This window comes from Myotis nattereri (assembly GCF_964212035.1).
Source record: "Myotis nattereri genome assembly, chromosome: 3".
NCBI lineage: Eukaryota > Metazoa > Chordata > Mammalia > Chiroptera > Vespertilionidae > Myotis > Myotis nattereri.
In genome coordinates, this window is record NC_138077.1 from 144085886 (window position 1) to 144106131 (window position 20246).

Below are 20246 nucleotides of genomic sequence, written 5' to 3' on the forward strand. Positions count from 1 at the left end.
GCCATTCTCCTCTCTACTGACTGGAAAGGACCAACGGTCATGTTTATTATATTTATTCTCCTCCCGATCAGTAGGCATAGCTAAATTGCTTTTAGATTGAGGTGAAGACAATGATGATGTGTCCTCTCTGGGTGGAGCCGAGGGACTATTTAAATTTTGAGAAAGTTCAACCGTTTTTGCCTCTGGTGCCAAGGTGTCACAGATTGAATCCCAGAGGGAAAAGAAACATGGCAGGACCTTCTCAGATTCATGGTGTTTCTTTAATTGCTTTCCTACTTCAACCCAAGTTTTTAAATTAACAGTTCCATCCTCTGGAAGCCATTGACATACTTCTTCTATAAAACTTTCTGTCTCACTGGGAAAAACCTCAACTCCAATTCTGCTAGTAAGCATATGCGTTAAAAGATTAATACAGAGTCTTTTTTCTTTAGACTCAGTATGACCCATCTTGTCAATCTAAGTTCTGTACTAACTACCCGCTTCCCCTACTTATCCTCTATGGGGGGGGGGGGGGGGGGGCTTACCTATGGGAATCCTGTTCGGGCGCCAGATGCCGGGGTCCAACCCCAGCAGGTCCAGGGGTTCCCAAAGGCGTAGACGGAGTCGGCGAAGAAGGAAGGACACGGAGACAGTGTTCAGTTGATCAGCAGCCTAGCCAGGATCTCCAGCCAAGTTCTGGTCTCGATCTCCAGAGAGGTTCTGCTGTTTATTGTTTTGTTACATCCGTATTTATACCAGTTGATTTTAATCCTGTCAATTTCTATTACAAAGGTTAGGGCGTTTCTTATCTCCATTCCAGGGAGTAAAGATTATGTAGCTTAAGCATGATTGTTTGTAGTTAAAGTGATTAACTACCCGCCTGGCACCTAGTTAAGGAGTTTCATCCCCTCCCTGACTTCAGGGAAAAATTCCTACCTGGGGAAACAACCTTTCTAGGAGAGGCATCCCCTCCCTGACTTCAGGGAAAAATTCCTACCTGGGGAAACAACCTTTCTCGGAGAGGTGACCTTGGTTAAAACACACAGCGCTAAGGGGAGCAAACATATTAAGAACAGTATGCTATATATGCCAGGTCCCTTGAAACATATGCTGTGCAGATGTTTCTTTCCTGCAGCGACTGTGTCAAGCAGCAAGGATGGACCGGCTTCTGGCATATGTAGGGTACAGTCCCGCGCGCCGCCTGGTCGTTACTGCGAGGCAGGTGGCTCTCAGGCCAGCGCAGGTCCGCCGTGGTCGTCGGACCCAAGGTCTGTGAGCAGCCACAATGTCGATCTTCACTCCCACCAGCCAGATCCGCCTAACCAATGTGGCCGTGGAACGCATGAAGTGCGCCGGGAAGCGTTTCGAAATCGCCTGCTACAAAAACAAAGTCGTCGGCTGGCGGAGCGGCGTGGAAAAGGACCTTGATGAAGTTCTGCAGACCCACTCGGTGTTTGTAAATGTCTCTAAAGGTCAGGTTGCAAAGAAGGAAGATCTCATCAGTGCATTTGGAACAGATGACCAGACTGAAATCTGTAAGCAGATTTTGACTAAAGGGGAGGTTCAAGTATCAGATAAAGAACGGCACACACAGCTGGCGCAAATGTTTAGGGACATTGCAACTATTGTAGCTGACAAATGTGTGAACCCTGAAACAAAGAGACCATACACTGTTATCCTTATCGAGAGAGCAATGAAGGACATCCACTATTCAGTCAACACCAACAAGAGTACAAAACCGCAGGCTTTGGAATTGATAAAGCAGTTAAAGGAGAAAATGAAGATAGAACGTGCTCACATGAGACTTCGGTTCTTTCTTCCAGTGAATGAAGGAAAAAAGCTGAAAGAAAAACTCAAGCCACTGATCAAGGTTATAGAAAGTGAGGACTACAATCAACAATTAGAAATTGGGTGTCTAATTGACCCAGGCTGCTTCAGAGAAATTGATGACCTAATACAAAAGGAGACAAAAGGCAAAGGTTCTTTGGAAGTGCTCAATCTGAAAGATGTGGAAGAAGGAGATGAGAAATTTGAATGACATTCATCAGTCTCTTCTGCTTTGAAACACTAAAACATTTTCATTTCCCACTGTCCTGTTTTCTTTCTGTGGTCTGCCAAATACTTGCTCAAATTAGTTTGTTTTCTGCCTTTGTGTTATACAAAAAAGACTTTGCTAAATTATAATTGTGGTTAATTTAGTTTTATCTGTAAATTGGGATTTTAGAGGAAAATGAAAAATTAAAGACACAGAAGTCCAGAGAAGCATTTTGCTGTCTCGTGCCATTGTAGCTTTACAAGGTGAAAGTTATTTGAGGCAGCTCTTGTGAATAAAAAGTTAAGTTTTGTACATTATAGTAAGAGTAATTTCAGAAGGATATGTCTGTATAATCAAAAGGGAGTATTTGCTGAAAAAGAAAACAGTGCTTACTTCTACTTAATGAAATGCATGTATAGGGGTAACTATATCTTGGCCTGATATACAGCTTGGATAATAGCTTCCTAATCAGCTGAAAAATATGACTGTGCAACACAAATTTCATTAAACATGCTGCCATAACATAAATTTTTCCTGGTTTAAAAAAGTCATTTATTTCTAATTCTTAAAGTTTATAATATATATTAATATAGTCAAAATTATGAAATCAATAAAGCCACTCTTTATTGTTACTAAAAAAAAAAAAAAAAACTATGTAAAGGTAGAGGAGGTATAGAAACCTTTAGCTCCAAACTGATGCCCTGAAAGACACAGATCATTTTCCTAAGATCTCATAATATGTACCGTGAGCGAACAGAAGACAGTGATTCCATTAACCTTAATAAAGAATAACAGTAGCCCTGGCCATTGTGGCTCAGTTGGTTGGAGTATCGTCCTGTACACAAAAAGGTTGCAGGTTCGATCCCCGTTCGGGGTGCATGTGTAATGCAACCTAGGGATGTTTTTCTCTCCCTTCCTTTCTCTAACATCAATTAATAATAATTTTAAAAAAGAATAACAGTAGAAGAAGCATTAAAAGAAATAATGCTTTTCTACAATAAACTCATTTGTAAAAGTGTTAAATTTCAAGTCTCAATAAGATAAATTTTAAGGGCCAGAAAACAATTTTGAATATATTTAGATTTGAAGTTCAAGAGTAGACATGTTGATTTCAAAGGCATTAACATGACAATGATGTAGACATACAATGATATAACTCCTTTGAAAAACAAAAATATGAAATCTGAAATGTGAGTCTTGCATCTGTTTATTAAGATACTATACTAAAAATTTTAGAATGTGCTCTTTAGGAACTTGGTTTAAGTTGTATCCTGGCTAATATGGCTTCCAGGAACCTTTAGAAAAACTTTCCTCCTATACTGAAGGTATGTTTACTATAAGCCTCAAAATTATTCCTGTAAGTAATTTTACAAAAAATGTCCAGAACATAATCAAGTCTAGTCCATCATCACAACAAAAAAAAATTTCCAAACTTTTGGAAATTGTAGTAGATTAAATACCGAGACAAATTCCTTGTGTTCCTCCTAAAAAGAAAGGATCTATTTCCCCATCCTAGAATCTGGGCCAGGCTTGCAACTTGTTCTAATCAATATACAGTGGTTATCAACCTTCTGGCCCTTTAAATACAGTTCCTCATGTTGTGACCCAACCATAAAATTATTTTCGTTGCTACTGTTATGAATCGTAATGTAAATATCTGATATGCAGGATGGTCTTAGGCGACCTCTGTGAAAGGGTCGTTCGACCACCAAAGGGGTCACGACCCACAGGTTGAGAACCTCTGCAATAGACTGTAGTGAAAGTGTTCATGCTTTCACCTTCACCTCTTAGAATGCTGACCTGAAACTACCATGTGAGGGACTGGTCAAGCCTGCTTGATGATAAAAAGTCACTTAGATAAGAACCAAGGGACCCCAGTCACCAGCCAGCACAAACTGCCAGGTATGAACCTTCCAGAGCAGCTAATCCAATGCAGCCTCACAAGCGAACCCAGACAAAAAACAGCAGAGAAACTGCCCAGCCACCCATAGAATTGAGGGGGGAAATAGCTGTTTTATGCCACTAAATCTTGGAGTTATTTGTGAAAAGTCGTGTCAAAGAAATAAAAATGTACTTTACAATAAATCACATACATATCAAATTGTATGTTTGCAAAACGATATAGTATACATATCAAAAAACCTGTGGAATGCAACCGAAGCAGTGCTTAGAGAGAACTTCATAGTCTTTAATGCATACATTGGGAAAGAAGGCTGAAAATTTGTAATTTATCACAGATCAGAAAAAACAAAAAAATTAAATGAAGAAAGTATAAAGAATAAAAGAATACAAATAAAAGCAAATAATAAAAGTAGACACTCAACAGAGGTAAAGCAAAACTAAAAGCTGGAATTTTGAAAAAAATTAACACATTTTACAAACTTATGGCAAAACTAATCAAAATAAAAAATGAGAGGGCAATATAAGCAATATTAGAAATTGATCTACAGATTGGAAGCAATCCACATCAAAACCTCAACATGCTGATTCTAAAATTTATAAAGTAATACCAATGCAAATGTTGATAACTGAGGTGCTTTTCATATTTTGTTTATGAGTCACTGTCTTAAAATAGGGTTCCTCCAATGCATTTATAAAGTAGTGAGTGTTAGGTCTGATCAAATAATTGAATTGATACCCCCACCCCTGGGAACTGACCTTTAAGCCACTTCACAATGGACATTCGACTTACTTAGACCACATCCCACTTGCTAAGACAATTACCTCTCCCCTCCAGAGTTTCCCAGAACTTGGACCTGCACAGAGAATTCTCCACCCAGAAAAAGCCCGCCTAAAGTCCTTTAAAAACCTCCAACTCCCCGCCCTAGCCGGTCTGGCTCAGTGGATACAGCATCAGCCTGCGGACTGAAGGGTCCCAGGTTCGATTCCGGCCAAGGGCGCATGCCTGGGTTTCCGGCTCCATCCCCAGTGGGGGGCCTGCAGGAGGCAGCCAATCAATGATTCTCTCTCACTGATGTTTCTAGCTCTCTCTCCCTCTCCCTTCCTCTCAATAAAGAAATATATTTAAAAACAAAAAAACCTCTGACTCCCCGTCTTTGGGGCCTGGTGCCATTTTGGGGCTCAACCCATCTGGTTTTCCAGATGACCTAATAAATGCATAATTCTTTACCCCCTTTAGCTTCATGTGTTCCTCCTTCGGTGACCCTAACAGTGAGCATTAAATATTTATTTACTTAGAGTAAATCAATAGGTTTATAATGACTCTTAAAAAGAACTCATTGGTTCACCGCCAGAGGATAATAGGAAACTAACGTATTACTTTAAAAACTGGTAAAGAAGCAAATGTCTACCCTGCCTTTCCTAACTAAACTGTACCACTGGGTAACCAAATAGTAGATGAAGAAAAGTTTCTTTTTATGGAAGCATTCCATCTTATAAATGAATAAATAACAGAATTTAAGTATCTCCATTCTGTAATCCCTAATAAATTCATTGCTCTAGGTACCAAACATCAATGGCTGCTAAACTCACAAAGAATAAATAATCATATATACCTTCTGATGGAGGTTAGACCACATCAACACGTAGGATACATTCTTGTCCAAAAACAAACAAAAAAATCTGAACTTGGTCAAGTTTTTAGATCCAACTACCAATTTACAGGAAATACAGAGAATGACTAAAAATCATACAAATAGCATAACCCAGATTATTTAATCTGTAGCAGTCAAAAACCTGGTTGCTTCAATAAAATGTAGAAAGTGGTAAGGAGAGATGGCATTGGACCGTGAAGATTAAGACTTCAAACAAACAAAAAACAGGCACAACTAAATTACAGTGTTTTAAGAATGCACATTTGGGTGATAAAATTATAAAACACTACCAAGATGCAATTACTATAGAAGTCAGGAAAGCAGTAACTAGTTAGAGGAGAGGGAAGGGGCTATGACTGGGAAGGGGTATGTGGAAGGCTTCTAGGGTAGATGACAAGGATTTATTTCTTGACCTGGAGAGTATTTACAAAGGATATTTATTTTGTTTGTTTGTTGTTGTTTAAAAAGTTATTAAATTATATGCATTTTATGCAGTTTCCTGTATTTGTGGTATAATATACAATGAAAAGGTCTAAAAATCTTAAGAATATTATATCATGACTATATATTTTAATATTAATTTACTACAGTAAAATTTTAACAGTTAACTTCATTTTGAATTTAATGTAAGACTTTTTAAACCCCAGAATAATTCTTGATTGTTCTTTTGAATGTAAGTCCATTGGATAAAAATGCTTTATTCTGACTTTTACCTCCCACGTGGCTATTTCAAGCTTAAAAATCTTAGAATCAGGTACCATTTTTACCTCTCTGATTCCTCACTGGTAAAATAAAAATAATAAAATAACTATCTCAAAAAACTGTTGTGAGGAATAAATGGTAACTATTTAGAACAATGCTTAAAATATAGTAAGTGCTCGATAAATGGTTAATAGTATTGTCTTCAGCTTCCTGTCCTTGCAGTCTCTTCTTCTCAAATCTTAACTCCAGCAATTCCATGACTTTGCTCATGCTGTTTTCCCTATCTAGGATGCCTTTTACCCCTTAGCAAATATGAAACTTTCCCCATGTAACAATCTGAAGAATTAAACATTCCCAATTCAGTGCTCCCTCCCAGATTTTTTTTTCCTACCACCCAGGTCTAGTCATACTGAGGCGGTACCTCATTGTCATTTTAATTTGCATTTCTGATAATTAGTGACATTGAGCATTTTTTCATATGCCCCTTGGCTATTTGTATGTCCTCTTTGGAGAAGTGTCTATTTAGGTCCTCTGTCCATTTTTTTTAATATATTTTATTGTTTTTTTACAGAGAGAAAGGGAGAGGGATAGAGAGTTAGAAACATCGGTGAGAGAGAAACATCGATCAGCTGCCTCCTGCACACTCCCTACTGGGTATGTGCCCGCAACCAAGGTACATGCCCTTGACCAGAATCGAACCTGGGACCCTTGAGTCCACAGGCTGATGCTCTATCCAAACCGGTTAGGGCCTCTGTCCATTTTTTAATTGGGTTATTTGTCTTCATTTTATTGAGTTGTATGGTACCTTACATATTTTGGAAATTAACCAATTATCAGATGCATCATTGGCAAATATGTTCTCCCATGCAGTGGGTTCCCTTTTCAGCTTGATGCTGATTTCTTTTGCTGTGGAGGAGCTTTTTCGTTTGATATAGTTCCATTTGTTTATTTTTTTCCTTTGTTTCTCCTGCCCTAGGTGATGTATCTGTGAAAATTCTGCTACATGAGATGCCTGATATTTTCCTGCCTATATTTTCTTCTATGACTTACATTTAAGTATTTTATCCATTTTGCGTTTATTCTTATATATGGTGTAAGTTGGTGGTCTAGTTTCGTTTTATTTTATTTATTTTTTTTTTGCATATATCAGTCCAATTTTCCCAACACTGTTTATTGAACAGACTGTTTTTATTCTATTGTATGTCCTTGCCTCCACTGTCAAATATTAATTAAGTATAATGGCTTGTCGAATTCTAGGTTCTCTGTTCTGATCCATTGATCTATATGTCTGTTCAAATGCCCATAAGTAGATGAATGGATTAAAAAACTGTGGTACATTTACATCAAGGAAGACTATGCAGCAGTATAAAAGAAGGAACTCTAACCTTTTGAGACAGCATGGAGGGACCTGGAGAGTATTATACTAAGCAAGACAAGTATCACATGATCTCACTTATATGTAGAATCTAATGAACAAAATAAACTGATGAACAAAATAGGCCCAGAGACATTGAGACATGCAACAGACTGACATATTTCAGAGGGAAGGGGGAGTGGGGGGTGGAGGGGGAGGTAGGAAGAGATTAACCGAAGAATTTATATGCATACATGCATAGTCCATGGGCAAACCAATAGTGTGGGGAAGGCCTGCGGAGGGAGCGGGAGCAGAGTGGAGGGGGTCAACAGTGGGGGGAAAAAGGGGACATCTGTAATACTTTAACATTAAAGATAAATTTTTATAAAAATTTTAGTCCTTCTCACTAAAGTAAGATAACCTTACAGGACCATATTTTTTCCTTCTGAGGAAATAGCATATCATGCTGCTTACTTCATAGGTTAATGAAAGTATACAAATGTTTTAAACAGTGACATATAGACACAACATCCTGATTAAATGACTAAATTATTATTTACCAAAAGATATTGCCTCATTCCAGATAGCATATTTATTTTCAATGGCAACAGATAACTTCTTAAGCATAGAGTAAATCATACAATCTATGTTTATGGGTAGTATTATGGTACCATTATAGTAATATGTGAGATTGCTATATCTATTCAGATATCAAAATAACTGATTGTGCTTTGATGACCTTTATTTTCAATGTTCTAGTTTATTAATTTAATTGCATTAATTCAGGACTGCTAAATCTAGCAAGAGATAACAAATGCATGTTTCAAAAAACCACCTTTAAGCATACTCACTAGTTTACCTAATAAGGCTTCAAGTTATCTTAATAAAAAAAAAAATAATCCCACTAAAGCACAAACATCAGTTATCCAAAGCACCTTATCCTATATTATGGAAGGCTATGTTCTTGACAGAGATGCCTAAAACCAAAGTGATTTCCTTATAAAAATAATTTTTATAATGAAAGCTATGTTCTTAAACAAAGGCCTGATGCCTAAATTTTTTGTAGAAATGACTAAAAATGCCATTTTTAAACAACTCTAATATTCCATAAAATTAATTTTAAAAAAACAATAGAGAAATACAGTACCCAGTTTACATTAAACTTAATTTGGTATATATAATTCTAAAGAAAATTACAAAGAGCCTGTCTTTCTTCTTCATAATTCCAGCTTATACTTTATTGCAACAGCTTATATTTTATTCATCAGGTCATGGATTAGTTTGATGTTAATCTGAGAAAAAAATTACAACTTATTTATCTAAATTGATAGCATGGCATAGGTACTTAGAAAATGGTAAATTCTAGGAGCAAAAATGAGCTCACCGAAGTCATGTCAGATCAAACTCATCCTCTTCTCTGAAGGAAATCATGAAAATTGGTTAACTTAGTCTATTATGCTACCAAGCACTTGATGTTGGACCAATCAGGGATTCTCTACCTTTTCCAGGTAAAAGAGATCAATGCCACATTCAGCTCTAGGGTCTCATCTTCACAGCTCCATAACTTAGGGGGTGGGGGTCAGGGGGGAAGTTCCTTCCTTCCCCACTGACTCCAGCAGAAATATCGCAAAGGAGGATTCTGACTGGCCCAATATGGATCAGATGCCTTGCCCTATGGTCAGAGTGCTAGGTCATTAGCAAAATGAAACGTGTGAAAAGGTGCAAGGTAGTTGTTAAAGCTGAGAACCAATATAATACCCAGAGGGTGTCAATTAATAGACAAGTTATAGAGGTGTAAAAACTCTGTTCTATACTTAATTTATTGGGAAAAGAGAGAGAAGGAATAGTACTAATTAAGTATGCCGGATTTTTTTTTTAAAAAATTAGAGGAGCCCTAACCGGTTTGGCTCAGTGGATAGAGCGTCGGCCTGCGGAATGAAGGGTCCCAGGTTCGATTCCGGCCAAGGGCATGTACCTTGGTTGCAGGCCCATACCCAGTGGGGAGTGTGCAGGAGGCAGCTGATCGATGTTTCTCTCTCTCATCAATGTTTCTAACTATCCCTCTCCCTTACTCTCTGTAGAAAATCAATAAAATACATTTTAAAAAAAATAAAAAATTAGAGGAAGGAAGTGATTTGCCCAAACAAAGAGAAGTATAAATACCTGCACCTAAGTTTTAAAAAAATAAATAAATAAATTGAAGAGGGGAAAGGAAGGGAAAACAATTGTGTACGTTAAATATGAGTGAAGAATATTATTTGTCATAAAAATGAATGTAACCTCACCTATTCTAACAAAAGCTTAGGATCTACAAAGCAGGTCCCACTCTGTGTCAGACTACACTTAGAATAATGAACTATGTTTCTCACCTGTCTTTAAGAGGTGGAGAAATAAAGAGTATCATATTCAGGAAGCAGCAACTGAAAAAATACAGAGGCCTGAAACCATGTCACAAAAATGTAACTTAAATACTACCCAGTTATAAAAGTAAATGATTCTGTCAATTCAAAAGGCTTCTGTAGAGAGATGTTCATGGGCACATTTGGTAGTGAGAAGTGCTAAGGAGAAAAGTAAAGCCAGACAAGTGGGAAGAGTACATGTGTGGAGGATGCTATTTTAAACTGAGTGGCAATGGAAGGTCTCGCTGTGAGATGTCTAATAAAAGATTGAAAAGAGGGACAGAGTAAGCAGTGTGGATATCTAGGCGAAGAGCATTCCAGGCAGGGGAACAGCAAGCACAAAAGCCCTGAAACAAAATGCCTGGCCATTGATGCTAATGTGCCCAAAACTGATAAGTGTGATTAATTAAACAGTCTATACCTACTTCCCCCATGACACACAGCAACACAGTTTGAGAAGTCTGCATCTGGACCATAACTGCCATTAGCTGGTTTCTGTATACCGCTGCTTTCCCTGACAAATCCTTTAAGGCCTGCTTCACCTATGGCTGCTTAAGCATCTCCTTTTTATTCTGAGGATCCAACTAGGGCCAGGGCCTCCCCCTGTAAGACCTACTCTCAGTTCATCCTAAGTGTCTCAGGCAGCTACAACCCCTCAGTTGGCCTATTCTATATTTGCAAAACATTCAGTGGGCCTGTGAAACTGAGAAAGGTGAAACCAGCCCATTCCAGAGCTTGATTTGAAAGATCTCAAGATGAACGTATTCAGGAAAGTTGTTAGGGAGGTTAGTGAGGAGAAAAGTACAAAGGGGAGAAACCAGAGATAGGAGAACATCCAAGAAGTACAGAAAAGACCCAGCAACAGGCCACAAGGCTGAGGTTTAGGGGAAAATAGTGAACAAATTTCCAACAGTGGAAATGTCTAAAGAACTTGTAAACAAAAGAATGTCTCCATTTTTAAGCTGTTCATTATGCTGATAAAATCCCTGCCACCACTCCCGAATTTTCAATAAAACTCTACTACAAATACCTGCTTTGTGGCTGATGCTTTAAAGCAGCGGCTCTCAACCTGTGGGTTGCGACCCCTTTGGGGGTTGAACAACCCTTTCACAGGGGTCGCTTATACATCCTGCATGTCAGATATTTACATTACGATTCATAACAGTAGCAAAATTACAGTTATGAAGTAGCAACAAAAATAATTTTATGGTTGGGGTCACCATAACATGAGGAACTGTATTAACAGGTTGCGGCATTAGGAAGGTTGAGAACCACTGCAAAGGAATGAAGGCAGATTCCAAAAAGACAGGCTCAAGAGATAAGATGTAAATGGGGTCTAAAATAGAGCAGAAGTGAAGAAGTGAATTAGGCATGTCTAGGAGAAACACAAGCTCCCTGAAACTCCTCTGAGATATTTGGAGGAGGAGACTGTGTTCCCATCATCTATAGACTGGAGCTTTGAAAAGGATGAAGGATCACTCCATGAGCTGGTGGACTTGGCTGTACCCTGATGACTGACAGCTAGATCACACCTAGTCAAGCAATCTTATCTAATAATCCTATCTAATAAAAGAATAATATGCAAATTGACCATCACTCCAACACACAAGATGGCCGCCCCCATGTGGACAAAAGATGGCCTGCAGGGGAGGGCAGTTGTGGGCGACCAGGCCTGTGGGGGAGGGCAGCTGAGGGAGACCCAGGCCTGCAGGGGAGGGCAGTTGGGGGGGACCCAGGCCTGCTGAGGAGGGCAGCTGAAAGGGACCTAGGCCTGCATGGGAGGGCAGTTGGGGGGGACCAGGCCTGCAAGGGAGGGCAGTTGGGGGAGACCAGGCCAGCAAGGGAGGGCAGTTAGGGGTGACCGGGCCAGCAGGGCAGTTGGGGGCGACCGGGCCAGCAGGGGAGGGCAGTTGGGGGCGATCAGGCTGACAGGGGCGTGGTTAGGGGCAATCAGGCAGGCAGGCAGGCAAGCAGTCGGGAGCCAGCGGTCCTGATTGTGAGAGGGTTCCCAGACTGGAGAGGGTGCAGGCTGGGTTGAGGGACAAACACCCACTCCCCCCATGCACAAATTTTGTGCATCGAGCCTCTAGTCTATATATATAAAAGGCTAAGTGTCCATCCAACCAGTAGCTATGATGCGCACTGACCACCAGGAGGCCGACACTCAACGTAGGAGCTGCCATGACGCGCACTGGCCATTTAAAAATAAATAGCATCACGGACCTGGCGCCGATAAACCAACACTTGGCTTCCCCCAAGGGGATGCAGGCCCTGCCACCACCCCAGAGTGATACCCCACCAAATCACAGCCAACGCAGCCAACGCGGCCCATGGTGCACAATGTGGCCCACAACCCAGCCCAGCCCAGCCCAGAAACGGTCGTTGTGGGCCAGGTAATGATGTCACGTAGCAACGCCAGGCTTCCTCTCCCTAGTGACTAGCCTCCTTGGAGTTTCTTCAGCCCAGAAACACTACTTGCTTCATAGCCAGGTGCAAACATTTTACAATTTAACCAAATGTTTGTGAATCCTTTTCCCGGGCCTCATCTCATTTGATTCTCACAGAAGTCCTGGAAGTAGGTAGATATGAGACTCGGTGGCATCCTATTTTCTTTTCACAAGCCAGAAAACGGAGATTTAGAAAGTTTAGAAATTTGACCTGACTAAAAAGAAGAAACGGTGGAACTTGAAAATGACTTCAGGTTTTCTCACTGCACAGAATACAGTCAAACACTGCTACAGATAAATATTTTACCCTTTGTTCTCCAATGATCTACAATAGTAATCTGCTTTGTGTTGATATTTACTGCTGTGTTGCTGACAATTACCTGAAAGAGAACTTGGGGTGCTTCACTGGGCTGGAAAAAGTTTAGCTAAATCAGAAAGCATGTCTAATTAGGCAAGTTTATTACATATAGCTAAAGGCTAAGTTGACTCGTGCATGCGCGGTACATATAAAGCTCTCACTGGAGCCAATCACACACGTGTGTTTCCATCTGTCATTGTTGATTGTGAATCTGGTTGACATTCTATTATAGAGAAAGGGTGAATAGCGATATTAAAATATTTCTTCTAATTAATTTCCTTTCAATGTGCACAAATCCATGCACCGGGTCACTAGTTAATAGATAAAACAAGAAACGTACCTAAGTTCATGCTTCAGAAAGTTAACAAGGGGGTGATCTTCATTTAAATTATCAAGAGTTGTTAAATAATACTTCATGGAACTCAGCCTTAAAGGATAAGACTTGAAGAGCAGAAGATACAGAGAGATATTCCAGGTATGGCTGACATGGTGAATAAAGCTCCAAAGCCAGGAATCAGTTTGGCCTGTTTGGAGAACATTGCAGAAACTGGCCTATTTGGAACAGACACTGCCCATTGGCAGGCAGTGGCATATAAGATTCGCCAGGTAAGATGAGATCAGATGGAGGAAAGCTCTGAAATCCAGGACAAGAAATCTGAACTTTGACGAGCATTCATAAGAAAGAAAAGAACTGCTTTGTTCTTTTTTTGGTTTTTGGTTTGTTTTTTAAGATCATAAAACACTTTGGCAATGTAAACTGGTCCTTTCCCTGCCTTCTAAAATTAGCCCACTGATTTCCCACTACCCAGCTCATATTACACTACCCTTGGTACACAACTATTAATCACTTCTGTGAAGATAATGTCTCTACTCATGTTTGTACTGGCCTCAGGGCTCCAACTGCCTGTCAAACAATTACCTTCACAAGTTCTTCACCTATCCCACATCATTGGTCCACCCTATAAACACTTATTGTCCATCCCATGACATGTGCAAACTAAGAATTTAAAGATGACTCAGCCCATGCCCTCAAGAAACTCCGAGTCTGATGTAGGCAGAAGCCAATAAAATGAACTAATACAATACAGAGTGGTAAATGCTGGAGTAGAGGAATGCTTGAAGTGTCCTGAGAGCTGAGAACAATAACATCAGTTTGGAGACCAGGAAAAGATAGAAAACACTAAAAGAAAGTGTTGACTGAACTGAGTCTTGAAGGAAAAGAAACGTCAAAGGGTGGGGAAGAGACCTGTAAATAACAGTGATTACCATCAGACTGCAAAGGCTGGGCAGAAACAGCCGTACTCAGAGATTTTTAATCCCATATGGATACACGGTAGAAGTCATCAAGCACCACACCATGAACACCATTCTCTCATGCTAAGAATTTTGTGTTTTAGCATAGCTGAAAAGTTTCAATAAAAAAAATAATCACATTTGTGTTTCTTAAAAAGTGGGAGACGGATTGAAAGGACACCACAAAACTTTTTGTCTTCCTATCATAACGTACAACAAAAATCCGATAAAGGCTGCTATAACATTCAATTGATCTCCTGTTATCCATGCCTATCTTCAAACTAGGCATAGCGCACATCCTTCAGAAAAAAACCTCCCTAACTTCACAAACACATTAGTCTTTCCTTTCTCAAAACGTCTAAGGGATATCTGTCTGCAGTGCACTGTGTCAGCAACTTACATTTTTGCCTAATTTACATTTAAATTTCTTCTCCCTAACAAGTACATAAGTTCCCTAAGGAAAAAAAAAAGTCATATCTTTTTATATTTGTGTAATACACACACACACACACCTACCTTTCTTCTGCCAGTAGCACCTAGGAGAGTAATGTACCATTCTAAAACAAATAATGCCTTTGAACTGAATACATGGTCTCTTTTATCCATGAGTAAAAATATTCTACTATTCCCCATAAATGAGGAACAAAGTAAGATGTATAATTAGGCAAACCTGAGAAAAAAGTTAGTGCAGTGACAGCAGGTAATGTATACAAGGGAACTTTCTGGGAAGAAGAAACTGTTCTAATTTATGATATGTGTGTGCTACACTGTTGTGCCCATATATTTAAAATATATTTGTAAAAATGCTCAAAGTCACTAGTCATCAGAGAGATGCAAATTAAAATGACAATGACGTTTTACCTCACACCTGTCAAAATGGCTACCATCACAGAAACAGTATGGAGTTTCATCAACGAATTAAATAGGAACTGCCATTTGACCCAGTGATCCCACTTCTAGGAATATAGCCTAAGAAACCAGAAACACCAATCAGAAAGAATGTATGCACCCCTGTGTTCATAGCAGCACAATTTACAATAACTAAGATTTGCTGACAGCCCAAGTGCCCATCAGTAGAGGAGTGGATAAAAAAGCTGTGGTACATTTATAACATGGAATACTGTGCAGCAGTGAAAAAGGATCTCTTTCCCTTTGAGGCAGCAAGGAGGACCTGGAGAGTATCATGCTAAGCAAAATAATCCAGTCAGAGATAGACAAGTATCACATGATCTCACTCATATGTGGAATCTAATGAACAAAATAAACTGATTAACAAAATAGATCCAGAGACAGGTTGGTGTTAACTCAGTGGTTGAGCGTCAACCTATGAACCAGGAGGTCATGGTTAGAATCCTGGTCAGGGCACATGCTGGGGTTGTGGGCTTGATCCCCAGTAGGGGGGGTGCAGGAGGCAGCTGATTCTCTCTCATCATTGAAGTTTCTATCTCTCCCTCTGAAATCAATTAAAATTTAAAAAGAAAAATAGACCCAGAGATAAACATGGAACTGTCAAATATCAGAGAGAAGGGGGGAAGGGAAGAGATCAACCAAAGAACTTGTATGCATATAGATGCATAATCCATGGACACACACAGATAATAGTGTGGCAACGGCCTGGGGGGAGGGGCTGGAAGGGGTCTATGGGGGAAAGAGGGATATATGTAATACTTTCAACAATAAAGATTTTCTAAAAAATAAAATATTTATTTTATTTTATGTAAGATCTGTACATTCAATATATTCAACTTTTACCTAAAAACCTATAAAAGAAAGGGATGGGGAGCACAGAGTTATAGATGAAACAAGACTTGAAGAATATTGATGATACTTCTTGGGTAAAGCGTAGAGGGTTTCATTAAATTATTCTGCATCTACTTTTCCAAAAATGTAATGTGTAAAAATTTCCATAATAAAACGTCATATATGCATATATAACTTAAACGGATGAAAAAGCTGCATTAACAAAACTAAAAAGTAACTCAGAACATTAAATTACTTATTCTCTTAATGTGTGAAATAATGTGATATTATAACTTTTAAAGTGGTTTTACTGGCTCTACCATTCTAAGAAATATCTTCTAAGGAAAACCTACTGTTGATAGCACAGACCAAAAAAAAAAAAAAAAAAAAAGCTGAGAAGCCACAGGTTCCTTAGACACCAGATAGTAAAATTAACCAGCCCTATTACCAAATATACTCAAAAAAAGCCAGTACAATTTAAAGTTAGAATTCTCTAATCTTCAAACGGTGATGCCCAAAGACAGCGACTAAAAAGGCATTCGTAAGATTTTGGAAGTACAACACCTCCAACGACAGACTCAACACCATTCTGAAGAGTTTTTAAATAATCCAGTCATTTCATCTCAGTAGTTTAAACTTTCAGCCTCATTATAGGCTCATACTTTGCATTCTCTTCTCACCGATCAGTTTCTGAAAAAGAATCCCGATCCTCACCTAAAACACACTTGCACCTGCAGAGCCGAGGGAGGGAGGGAGCCTTGCTCTCGGGCGAGACGCCTGGGCACTCACGGGCCCGCTCCAAGGTGACACCGCTTCAGAAGGCAATGGTGCCAAGTAGAACCAGGAGAGTTCGCAGGAACCATTCCCGCAACTTCCAACAGCAACTCCTATGGAGTCGTGCCAAACCTCGTCGGAGTGAACAGCCTCCCGCCTGGCGAGTCCACTCCCAGCCTCACACACACACAACACACACGCGCGCCCACAAAGCCAACCCACCGTGCGGCAGGAGATGAGATGGCAAAACCAGAGCACACCCAGAAAGTTGGTCACAGCAAGGAGGTGGTCCGGGCACGGACACACCGTTCTGCCAGCGGGCGCAGAATATGCACACTCCCGCGGGCGGAGGAAGGGCTCGGCCAGGCCCGCGGGGGCACGGGGAGCGCCGAGGATGCCGGCGCCGCGGGCACAGCCGGACGCCCTGACATTGGAGCTTGGCAGCGGCCGCGGCCGGCGCTCTCTCTCCGCCTGACCCCGCGGGGCAAAGGGACCGGTCCGCCCGCCGCCGGGCCGGGCGGGATAGAAGCGCCGGAGCGTCCGCTCGGTCCCGGGAAAGAGGCGCGGCCACGGGCCTTCTTACCCGTGCAGGCCGAGGGCGCGGCGCCGCTTGTGGAGCAGGCAGAGCAGCAAGAACGCGGCCCCCGCCAGCGAGGAGTTTCGCGCCGTCAGGTACTTGCTGAAGGCCGCCATGGCACCGCGGGAGCGAGCAGCCGGGAGAGGGGACGCGGCGGAGACTGCCGGAGTGCAGGAAGCGCGGGGGAGACTGGGAGGAGAGGAGCGCGGAGGGAGGGCGGGGCCGGCCGCGCAGGACCGCCCCCTGGCGCGCGCCGCCGCGCCGGAGCCCACCGCGGACTTGGGCTCCCCGGAGGCGCGCGCGGGCACCGCGGAGGCCGGAACCGGCCCGGGCCCTCTCTGCGCACGCGCGGACCCCCCCCCCCCCCGCCGGAGTCGCCGGGAACGCGGGCGTAGAGAAACCCCCCCCCCCCCCCCGCCCTCCGCTTCCCGCGGTGCCTCCCGGCTCCTCCGGCCCTTGTCCCTGCCTCACCCCTCCTCCCACCTCCGCGCGCGCGCACCCGCCCAGGCTTTCACAAGAACTGGAAAAGCGAGCCGGGCCTGCGCCGGGGGATTCGTGGGATCTGCCACTCCACCCCCGGCGATGGGCCGTTACCACCCTCTTAAAGGAGCCCTGGAAGAAGGGAATGGCTCTATCCCGGGCGTTGGCATAAAACCGGGGGCTCGGTCATCATACACGGAAACGACTGTCGGGAACTCCGAAGTGTAGGGAGATGGGGGAAGAATGACTACAAACCCAAAACCTTTTCCCAAGCCTGTGTTTTCCAAACCATGGGTTATACTATAGTTATTTCTAGGGGGCCGTGAGATCAGTTTGGCAGATCGAGACCACTACTTTTTTGTGTTTTAATGAAATGGGAAGAATCGAACACGATATAAAATCTCGGAATGCATCCCGGGTAAAAGGAGTTCTTTGAAATTTTTATCCCAGTCTTTTGTATCTATGTGTCCCAAGTAGTAATGTAAGATGCCTTTCTTTATGTGGGTCTGATCAAACAAAAAAGTTTGAGAAACGCTGTTCTTTGCAAAGAAGCTTTCAGAAATAACAATCGTGCATTGTGTTAAACTGGCCTTACTCCCAGGAGCTGAGGAGCATTCCAGATTACAGCATTCTTCCCCTGCCTGGCCCTCGTGATGCAGAAATGGTGATTCCTAGCGTTTAGACTGGCATGTGTACAGTAACTTAGTGAGCTCCCCTCTTCAGTTGAGAAAACTGGAGAAAAGCACGTGTGTCATTCAGAAAATGAGTACAGAAAACCTTGCATAATGTGCACGCATAGTAAAGTGTGTTGAAGTAGCCCTCATTAAAATAGCCCACAAAACGTTGTTTTCAGTACAAGTGGGTAGTTGCCTAAACAGTTCACAAGAATCACAAGGACCAAATATACTAATGGTGTATCTGTGTGTGTATAGAGATGTTCAACAGTCTAAATTTCAATGAACTAGAGCGTCTACTAAATTGTTCATTTGCCATGTATACATTTCATTACCTCATTTAAAAATTGTAATTAGGTAAACCTGGCACAGTGGATACAGGATGAACAGATTATAATCCCTGTTTTGCAGAGGTGGTGGAGGTAAAAACATGGGGAAAATTATCAATGTCGTAAGTGCCACGTTAAAGGTATAAGCAAGGCACTGAAGTATGGTAGCAATCATCTCAGGTAGAAACTATAGTTTAACTTTAACCCTGCTGTTTGGCTTCTGTACTTATTTGCTTTATTTAACAATAGAAAAGTTATTTTGATTTTCTGAATGATATAAATCACCCCATTCGATTGAATACCCTATTGATTGTACTGTGAATATCCCATTGGTTGTGGTCATACTGGTCTTAGAAAGCACATTTTCCTTTACCTGGGAAGGACAGCACAGTTATCCCAAGGTCAGAGGGCTCCAGTTAACGTGTTGACTCTGTTCCGGAGACCCAAAAACTGTGATTTAGGTAACATGTTGCTTCTGCTTCTATAAACTGCTTTTTTGCAAACCAGGTTCCTCATTCCAGACCTTAGGGCTCTAGATAATGTGTTTCTGTCAATTCAGTGATCCAGAAACCCAAAACTATAATTTAGATAACATGCTGCTTCTGCTTCTGTAAACTGCGTTTTTGCAAATCAGGTTCCTCATTCCAAACCCTGGGGTGTAATCAATACCTTTGTGATTCTTGCCTATATAAATCTGGTGTTGCGGCCATCTTATCACTATGAGATCTGGGAGAGCGAAATGCCCCCTCATAGTCCCAGATTTGCAGTAAGTGTGACTCTTTAATTCGACTTCTTGAGGCGTCCTTGTGTGATTCGCGGGGTACATTACAACAGCACAAAAGAGTAAATGCTTGGTTTTTCTAAATCTAGAGCCTTCAATTAAGGCTAGACACAGAAGATGATTTTATAGCTGAATCTTAAAGACCAGAGAAGTGTTAGGTTTGATTGAGCAATTGAATTGATACTCCTCCCCTGGGAAGTGGCTTTCCAGGTCATTTCACTATGGATATTCCCTTTGCTGAGACCACATTTCACTTGTGGTGACCACATTCCGTTATCTCCCCTCCAGGTATGCATAAAGAAGTATCCGCCCAGAAAAAAAGCCCGCCGAAAGACCTTTAAAAGCCGATGACTACTGTCACTGGGTGCTGGAGCCAGCCAGGCTCAACCACCTGGTGTGCAGATGATTGAATAAATTCGTAATCCCTCACCATTCTGGCCTTGTGCGTTCCTCCTTCAGTGACCTAACAAGAAGAAGTTGCTCAGAAGGACAAAAGGAAAAATTGCTAATTGAGCAATAAATTGCTTAGTAATGTAAAAGTATTAGGAATCTTGGGAGAAAGTGACTGAATGAATAAATTTAGAGTCTGTAGCAGCGAAGGAACAGCATGCAAGGTTAGTCCAAAATGTCTGGCCTGGCCTGTGTGGCTCAGTAGTTGAGCACCAACCCATGAAACAGGTCACCATTCGATTCCTGGTCAGGGCACATGCCTACATTGCTGGCTCGATCCCCCTATACAGGAAACAGCAGATCAATGATTCTCTCTCATC

The 20246-nt window shown here is 41.5% G+C and overlaps 2 protein-coding genes across 2 annotated transcripts in view; one reads left to right on the top strand and one right to left on the bottom strand.

The window, feature by feature from the left end:
* The window catches only part of ABCD3 (ATP binding cassette subfamily D member 3), a gene marked incomplete at its 5' end in the record, with an annotated part of 98168 nt that extends 80840 nt beyond the window's left edge, over positions 1-17328 (bottom strand). Inside the window, one exon of the mRNA XM_081085697.1 lies at positions 17219-17328. Within this exon, the coding sequence (XP_080941823.1) occupies positions 17219-17328 (110 nt within the window). The remainder of the gene's footprint in view (positions 1-17218) is intronic.
* LOC308517414 (ribosome maturation protein SBDS-like) lies at positions 1258-2017 on the top strand (the record flags this gene model as incomplete). The annotated part of the gene is made up of 1 exon (XM_081088563.1): positions 1258-2017. The coding sequence occupies exon 1, from the start codon at positions 1265-1267 to the stop codon at positions 2015-2017; it is 753 nt and encodes a 250-aa protein (XP_080944689.1). The 5' UTR covers positions 1258-1264.
* Positions 17329-20246: the final 2918 nt, after the last annotated feature.